The sequence below is a fragment of the Plecotus auritus genome (genome assembly GCF_963455305.1).
Source record: "Plecotus auritus genome assembly, chromosome: X".
Taxonomy (NCBI): domain Eukaryota; kingdom Metazoa; phylum Chordata; class Mammalia; order Chiroptera; family Vespertilionidae; genus Plecotus; species Plecotus auritus.
In genome coordinates, this window is record NC_137784.1 from 97,751,964 (window position 1) to 97,760,978 (window position 9,015).

Sequence of the window (9,015 nt, forward strand, 5' to 3'; positions counted from 1 at the left end):
ATTATTATAGATAGTGCACTTCCATAAAATTCATCCTTTTTTTACATATAAACATTTTATTTTGGAAAAGGTTTTTTTTTGTTTTTTAATTTTATTTTTCAATTACAGTTTACATTCAATATTATTTTAGATTAGTTGCAGGTATATAGCATAGTGATTATACAATTATATAATTTACAAAGAGATCCCCCTGATAATTCAGGTATGCACCCGGCACCATACATAGTTATTACTTTACATCCCATGACTATTTTGTAACTATGCAATTGTACTTTTTCCTTAAATTTTTATTTTTTTGTTGAAGTTATTGGGTGACATTGGTTAATAAAACCATACATGTTTCAAATGCACAACTCTATAACACATTATCTGCTTACTGCATTGTGTGCTCATTATCCAAAGTCAAGTCTCTTTCTGCCACCATTCATCCCCCCTTTGCCCTCTTCCACCTCCTTCCACTCCCCTTTCCTTCTGGCAATCTGTGTCTTTTTTTTTTTCCTTCTTAATCTCTTTACCTTGACTCATAGATACTGAGAACAGACTGACACTTGTGAGGTGCGGGGGCGGGGGGGGGGGGTTGGGCCGCGGGGTTGGGGGTCTGGGTAAAACAAGTGAAGGGATTTTGGAATAGTTTTAGATTTACAGGAACATTGTAACAGAAGTACAGAGAAGTTTCTGATGTAGGAGTCTTACACTTCTTTTTAAAATTTTATTCATAAATATTTTATTTTTGATGCTCTTATAAAGTGGAATTGTTTTTTAAATTTCATTTTTGGATTGTTCATTGTTAGTGTGTAGAAATACAACTGGATTTTTATATATTAATCTTGTATCTTATAGTCATGCTGAACTAATTTATTCATTCCAGCAGTTTTTTAGTGATTTCCTTAGGAATTTCTACATATAAAATCATGTCATCTACAGAGAAAATTTTACTTCTTTCTTTCCAATCTAGATGCTATTTATTTATTTTTCATGTCTAATTTCTGTCTAATGTTGAACAGAAATGTCAAGAGAGAAAATTCTCAACTTATTTTTTTATTGCTTTCTATGTCATTTCTGTTCCTACCTTTATGATTTGTTTTCCTAATTTTTTGTGTTTATCTTGTTGTTTTCTTACATCTTGAGGTGAATGCTTAATTCACAAAATTTTGGCCTTTCATCATTGATAAGAGATACTTTTTCCTTCTAAGCACTGCTTTAGCTGCATTCCCAAGTGTTGATATGAGTATTTTCATTATTGTTCTGCCACAAATGGTTGCCTCCTGTATGCTCCACACTGGGGATTGAGCCTGCAACCTGGACATATGCCCTGACTGGGAATTGAATCATGACCTCCTTGTTCATAGGTGGACACTCAACTACTGAACCATGCCAGCCAGGCCAGATTTAATTTTTTAAAAATGTGTTGAAACTTGCTGTTTGGCCTAGTACTTGGTCAAATTTTATAAGCATTCTGTATGTGTATTCCATAACTGTTGATTAGTTCAAGTTATTAATTATATTGTTCAAAAATTCTATATCCTTAGAGACATTTTTTTGCCTCCTTGATCAGCTACTGGGAGAAGTATGGTAAGACCTCTCTATATATAACGAAATATATACTCTGATTACATATTTATTTCTCCTTTTAGTAAGTTAATTTTTACTTTATATATTTATAAGTACAAGGTCATTCCAGGTGAATTGAACCATTTATCATCTACACTAATAAAAGAGAAATATGCAAATTGACTGTACCTTCACGACACCCATCAGCCAATCAGGAGTGAGTATGCAAATTAACCCAACAAAGATGGCAGGTTAATTTGCATATGCAGGCACTGAGCGGCCGGGGCGGGGTGGGACACTTGCGTTGTCATGGCGACGATGCAGGCGTTCCACACGGCCCCAGCAGCTCCAGGCCTCTGGGCAGTGTGGGAAGGTGGAAAGGCAGCTCTGGGCCAGAGCAAAGGCAGAAAGGTGGCTCTCGGCCAGAGCGAAGGCGGTGCCAGCAGCCAGGGGAAGGAAGGCCCATTTTTGCACAAATCTTCGTGCATAGGGCCTCTAGTTGTGAAATAACCTTCTATGTCTCTAATAATGCTTTGCTTTTAAGTGTATTTTATTTGATATGAGTACAGCTCTACAAGTTTTCTGTCACATATATTATTTGTGTGATTTAACAACCTATCTGTATTCTTATATTTTGGATTTGTCTCTTTTAAATAGGGGTGCACTTATTAATCCCACTTGATAATATTTGTTGTTTTAATCTGATCATGTACCTCACAAACATCTAATAAAATTATTGATATATTTGAGACTCAAGCTATAATTTTATTTTGTGCTTGTATTGGTCCAACCTATATTTCTTTCACCTCTTCTTGAATTTTTTTTTATTGAGAATTAAAAATATTTTTTCAATTATTTTCCCTCTCTACTAGTTTGGAAATTTACACCCTGTTACTATTATTTTAATAGTTACATACTATTAATTCTTACATACAAAATTACCTTATCAAAGTGTACATTTAATAAATACCTAAATCACTTCCGATATGATACAAGGCCCTTAGAAAAGTTCAACTCCATTTATGTCCTTCCTAACATCTTTTCTTATTGTACAATACTTCGTTTATTTTTAAAAAACAGAATAAACCATGGCCGGTTTGGCTCAGTGGATAGAGCATCGGCCCGGGGCCCAAAGGGTTGCAGGCTCCTCCCTGGCAAGGCCCTGGTTGGAATTCGTGCGGGAGGCAACCAATTGATGTGTTTCTCTCACATCGATATTTCTCTGTCTTTCCCTCTCTCTAAAAATCAATGGAAAAATATCCTCGGGTAAGGATTGAAAAATAATAATAAATAAAAAGTTACTAAAAACAAAACAAAAAACCCCAGAATAGATGTTTTTATGAATCCTTCTTCAGTCAACATTCACTTACGTTGCCCATGCATTATTACTTTCTTTGTTCTTTATTCCTTCTAGATTTTTATTCTTCTAAGACCATTTTCCTCCTGAAGTACATCCTTTAGAATTTCCATTAGTTCACTCTATTGGTGACAAACCCTCTTAGATTTGTTTGTCTAAAATTATATTTATAATGAACAACATAAACTGATGAACAAAAACAGATCCAGAGATAGAGAAGCATCAATCCGACCGTCCAACCTCAGAGGGAAGGTAGGGGAGGGTGGGGTAAGGGGGATAAATCAACCAAAGGACTTGTATGCATGCATGTAAGCATAACCAATGGACACAGACACTAGGGGGTGAAGGCACAATGGGGGGGGCAATTGGGGGATAAGGACACATGTGTAATACCTTAATGAATAAAGAAAAAAAGTGTGGTGATTGCAGGGGTAGAGGGGGATGGGTGGAGGTGGTAGAGGGCATAGAGGGGATAAAAGGTGATGGAAAAAAATTTAATTTAATTTAAAATTGAAAAAAAATTATATTTGTTTCACTCTCTTGTTGAATATTTTCATGAAAGATGCAGACCTTGGGTTATGAGGTTAGTGTGGGCAGGATCTCCCATAAGTATCCCCATCTGGGTTCTGACTTCCAATGAGCCTAAGCCCTAGTGTGAAGAGCCTGCATGGCCTCAGCTCCTTCAGTGGGAGAACAATCTCTATCTCATCAGGGTTGCCAGGGATGCTTATAAGAGATAACGGATGGAAAATTCCTGGCACAGAGGAGGAAGGCAACCAAAGGTAGCTATTTGTGTTTCAACTGAAAGCTTTAACTCCTAAACTTCAGATTTTTAAGGTGACTAAGTGAAAATGAGGAGGTTAGGGTGGGTTCTAATCCAGTCTGACTGGGGTGCTTATAAGAAGAGGAAATTTAGACATCAGGAGTGGGCACACAGAGGAAAGACCTTGTGAAGAGGCAGCAAGAGGGTGGCCATCTGCAAGCCAAGGAGAGAGGCCCCAGAAGAAACCAATCCTGTAGGCAACTTTAACTGGATTCTAGCCTCCAGAACTTCAAAGAAAGTAATTCCTGTTGTTTAAGCCCCCACAGTCTATGGTACTTTGTCATGGCAGCCTGAGCTAAGACATGGAGTCACTGGCTTCATAGCCCATTCACTCCAGACAGCACTGCATAGTGTTTTCATGGATTTGCTCCTTCTCTGGGTCTAGTAATGCCAAGTCCAGCACAGGCAAAGTCTTTTCAAGAGCTCAAAGAATAACCACCTAGCAACTTATCCTTGAACCAGGAAATGGGAGAGCTATGTTATGGCAGAAAACTGTGGTTCAGTGCTCTAGTAAAACTGTGTTTAATTTCTCACACTCTTTCCTCAAGTACAAATTGAAGGAGGAAGATACTAATGAAGAAATATCGCAGGGGAGTGGTTTTTAACAATTACTGAGCCATTGACCCATTTTAAAATTGACAAAGCTATGGATTCAGAAAAATACAATTTGCATTAGTTTCCTTTTGCTGCAGTGACAAATTACCACGAACTTGGTGGCTGGAAAGAAGAGACATTTGTTTTTTCATAGTTCTGGAGACCAGAAGTTTAATATCAGTTCTTCTGGACTGAATTCAAGGTGTGGGCAGAGTTGTATTTTGCTCCTTGCCTCTGCTGGTTTCTGGTGGTTGCCAGCATTCCTTTGCTTGTGGCCACATCACTCCATTCTTTGCCTCTGTCTTCACATCCCTTTCTCCTTTTCTGTGTGTCAGCTCTCTTGTCCTCCTTCTTATAACGACACCTGTGATTGCATTTAGGGCCCATTCAGATAATCCAGGACAATCTCTCCATGTCAAAATCCTCAATCACATCTGTCAAGGCTCTTTTACTTTATAAGGTGATATTTACAGGTTCCAGGGATTAGGACTTGATATATTTGGGTGGCCATTATTCAGCCTTTTACAGATTCCAAACTCTTCCCATACAATTTCAGAAAGATCATGGACACGGGTAAGAACATATGTCCTAGAGATGCATTTTACCACAAATATACTGTGAACATATACATTGGAGACAGGTGCATTTACTTACCATCTTCTCTACACCTCAGGATCAACTACAGTGGTGGTTAAAAACCTAAAATCTAAAATCATCCCCGAGCCCTTTGCATCCCCTCATCTCATCAGAATCCCCCAGAAGGCAGATCCAGTAATCTACATTTCTAACAAGCTCCCCAAAATGATTCTGTTGCAGTCAGCCTTGTACCCATAGTTTAGTGAGTAATTGGTTAACAGCCTGGGTGCCTAAGTCCTCTCGCTGTTAACTGGACATATTGCCACCTCATTCACAGTAAAAGATATCTGTGCAAGCCTATTTGCACTAAGAAAACTCTAGTGTTCTTACCCCTACCCACCTTCCCACCACACAAAGGTGAAGTCCTTCTATTATTTATTTGTTTTCGATCCCACCTCGCGTTTAATGCACTTGCCCTCAAGGCACGGAATTTAGTCAAGGGAGAAAGAGGGAGAAGGGGAAGAGTAGCAAATTTGCAGTCCATGCAACCAAACTGCACTTGAAGCCCAGCAGACCTGCGGCCCAGTCCTTTGTCCCCTCCCCCACTCCCTGCTCCGGTATAACTTGCCTAGGATGGAGGTTGTGCTGGGAGTCGTAACCCCCCCTCCCCCACCAACACACACACGCCTCTTTGATTGGCCGCGCCAGCCCGCACGTCACGCTCTTTTGTCTCAGAGGACTGGGGATAAAAGCAGCTGCTGCTGCCTTGGGAACCGTGCTGACCGGACTCTACTCCCCCTAGCTGGGCGGCAGTGCAGAGCAGTTCGGTTCCGGCAGCCCCAGTAGCTTAGCGGCCCAGGAGGCGTCCATCCTTTCCCACTGCAGGGCCGCAGAGGCCAAAGCCTACATCCAGAGCTGTCTCGCCTCTGCCCACCCGCGGAGCACAGGTAAATAAAGGGGGCGCGATTGCCTGGCGGGGAAAGAGGAGGGAAAGCCACACCGGGACTGGGCGGCTCCCCGCTTGGAAAATACAGAACTAGGAGGCTGGGCAAGGAGCACTCAGTATGGCCTGGCTGCGCTGAGGGAGGAGGTGGGGTGCCACGGGATGCTGTCTAGTGGGTAGGGTTTGCCTGGATTGAGAGGGGGGAGTTTTCAGGGAGGTTGGGGAGGCAAGTGAAGAGAATCGCAAGCTGTCTGTCTTGACATCCCTTTGCATCCCCTCATCTCATCCTGGTGAGGGATATATGGGTGTGCGTGTGCGTGTCCAACTCCTATTCCCTTTCTTGGTGGCAGGCCATCTAAGACGAATCCGGACTTTAATTCTGTGCGGCTGATTGCAGAGCTGGTAGGCCGAAGATTTCCAAGGGAAAGTGTGATGGGGCGGGGCGGGGGTCGCTTTGGCTTGTATTCAAAAGGTCCGTGAGGGAATTTTCAGCTTGGCTACAGCGGAGGGAGCAAAGGGGTGTGGGATGAGGAGGGAGGGAGCGGGATGAGGGATGGGGCTGTTTCTGACCCTTCCTTTCCCTGCCCTTCCTGGTGAAGGCTCAGTCTTGACGCCCAGAGGTCCGGGATCAGGGACCCCCAGTGGACAAAGATCGCCTGTACCCTGGAGACAAGCTTTCTCATGGAGGCCACCAGTTGCAGAGGCTGAGAGTGAAATAAAGGTGCACGCTTGTTCCTGAGCTCCTGTAAGAATCTGAGATAAAGGGTGGGGGGAGAGACACTTTGAGAGGGAATGTGGTTGAGATCTGAGACCATGAGGTTAATGAGATCTGACCACTGTGCTCTATTTTGAGAGCCCAACATCAGCTCCATACACTATTACACTTAGAATTAGAAGCAACAGTTGCTGTTGCTCTTGAAAGACTGGAGGAATGGATGTGGCTGTCCAAAGCTCCCCGCTAACAGGGAGACACCGGCTGGCTCCCTGAGGTTGTAACTGCCAGTCTCCTGGAGGATATTTTTAGGACAGCAGGCAGATATAAAATGTACTGCAGGATATTCAGGAAGGGAGATAAAACAGCTGCAGCCCTATTAATCTCCTCTTACACACCCCTCCTGTTTTTTTCTTTTTTACAGGAGGAAGGCAGAGGCTCCCGGCACGCCTGCAGATTAGTCTTTTCCAAAAAGCCCAAACATCTTGATAATATTCAGATACCCGATCATCATCTGTCATGGCTAGCATCATTGCACACATGGGTAATAGCCGGCGGCAGAACACACGCTTGCCGCCTTGGGCCCATTCTATGCTGAGGTCCCTGGGTAGGAGTCTTGGTCCTTTAATGGCCAACATGGCAGAAAGAAACATGAAGTTGTTCTCAGGGAAGGGGGTGCCAGCCCAGGGGGAAGAAACCTTTGAAAACTGGCTAATTCAAGTCAATGGGGTCCTGCCAGATTGGAATATGTCTGAAGAAGAAAAGCTCAAGCGCTTGCTGAAAACCCTTAGGGGCCCTGCCCGGGAGGTCATGCATTTGCTCCAGGCAGCCAACCCCAACCTAAGTGTGGCAGATTTCTTGCACGCAATGAAATTGGTGTTTGGGGAGACTGAAAACAATGTGACTGCCCATGGTAAATTTTTTAACACCCTGCAGGCACAAGGGGAGAAAGCCTCCCTTTATGTGATCCGTTTAGAGGTGCAGCTCCAGAATGCTATTCAGGCAGGGATCATAGCTGCGAAAGATGCAAACCAGACTCGCCTGCACCAGCTCCTTTTAGGGGCTGAGCTGAATGGGGACCTGCGCTACAGGCTGAAGCATCTTCTCAGGATGTATGCAAATGAGCAGGAGCGTCTTCCCAATTTTCTGGAGTTAATCAAGATGATAAGGGAGGAGGAGGATTGGGATGACACTTTTATTAATCGGAAACGGGCCAGGAGATCTGAGTCAATGGTGGAAAGGGCAACCAGCCCAGTGGCATTTCAGGGTTCCCTACGGATAGTAATTGACAGTGCTGACTGCAACGTGATAGAGATAGATGACACCCTGGATGACTCAGATGAAGATGTGATCCTGGTGGAGTCTCAGGACCCTCCACTTTCATCTTCTGGTTCTCCTCCCCCCAGGAGCAGAGCCAGACCTCAGGATCAAGTGGTAGTCATTGATTCCCCCAATAGTTCCCAGGCTCAATGTCCTTCCACCAGTGGGGGTTCTGGAGATAAAAATGATGGTCCTGGGGATATCTGTAGAGCCAGGAAGCGAAAATACACAACCCACTCTTCATATTGTGGCAAGGAGGACCACTCGAAGGAAACCTGTGACAAGAGCAACAAGGCTGAGATGTTTGAAAATCTGGTCATGACCCTGCAGGAGCTGACACATACAGAGGAGGAGCGGTCAAGAGAGGCTCCTGACCAATCTGATGACCCTTCTGAGCTACAGTGAGGTGCTAGCCTTCAGCCTTAAATGAACCCTTAAGCTATATTCAGAGCCTAGTGATGGGAAAACTGAGGGAGGGGGCTTCTAATTGCATGAATTAATCCACATAGCAGCCTTTTTTTAGGGTTCAGGAGAAAGGGTCTTGGATATAAGCACAGTGGAGAGAGATGGCCTGTCCTCTGTCCTTGCTCCCCACCCCCACCTCTGCTGCCTAAGGGTCTATTTTCTGTGTGTGCTCATTTCCTTGATGGCTTTATTCTCTTTGTGGAAGTGATATAATTCACTGTTAAATCTTCAAACAACAAAAAAGTACAAAAAGTCAAGTACAAATTAGTCCAAATCTTCTACCCTTATATAACCATTGTCAACCCTTTGATGACTATCCTTCTAGATATTTCCCTATACCTACTAGTATGTACCCAGATAGATATAAGTACAGATAAAAGTGTCAAATATAAGTGCTGTTCTATAGTCTGTATTTTTTCACCAAACAATTTGTTGTGGGCTTCTTTCTATGTCAATAAATATATATCAGCATCTATTTTAATGTCTCTGTGGTATTATTTTAAGAAGTAAAGGAAAAGGAAATAAGAGAAATATGGTAAAAAGCTATAAAGGGGTGGGGTTTTTAGCAATCTCATTTTGCAGACGAGGCAAAGGGAAGAAGAAATAAGCTGAACTATTCCCCAAAGGTAAATAGAGAGTCTTTCTACAATTGACTTGTCCCTTAGATCACAGAG

At 43.0% G+C, this 9,015-nt stretch overlaps 1 protein-coding gene across 2 annotated transcripts; it reads left to right on the forward strand.

Annotated features, from left to right (window-relative positions):
• Positions 1-5,621: 5,621 nt before the first annotated feature.
• ZCCHC12 (zinc finger CCHC-type containing 12) lies at positions 5,622-8,810 on the forward strand. Of its 2 annotated transcripts, none has more exons than XM_080652678.1 (4): positions 5,622-5,848; positions 6,195-6,246; positions 6,444-6,589; positions 6,981-8,810. In XM_080652678.1, the coding sequence occupies exon 4, from the start codon at positions 7,076-7,078 to the stop codon at positions 8,279-8,281; it is 1,206 nt and encodes a 401-aa protein (XP_080508804.1). In that variant the 5' UTR covers positions 5,622-5,848; positions 6,195-6,246; positions 6,444-6,589; positions 6,981-7,075; the 3' UTR covers positions 8,282-8,810. The 2 variants fall into 2 exon arrangements, with proteins under 2 accessions (XP_080508804.1, XP_080508803.1); XM_080652677.1 differs by having other exon boundaries at positions 5,635-5,848; positions 6,444-6,565.
• Positions 8,811-9,015: the final 205 nt, after the last annotated feature.

What these genes read in the sequence shown, in the direction of transcription:
- ZCCHC12 (XM_080652678.1), top strand. Translation starts at nt 7,076, where the DNA reads ATGGCTAGCATCATTGCACACATGGGTAATAGCCGGCGGCAGAACACA.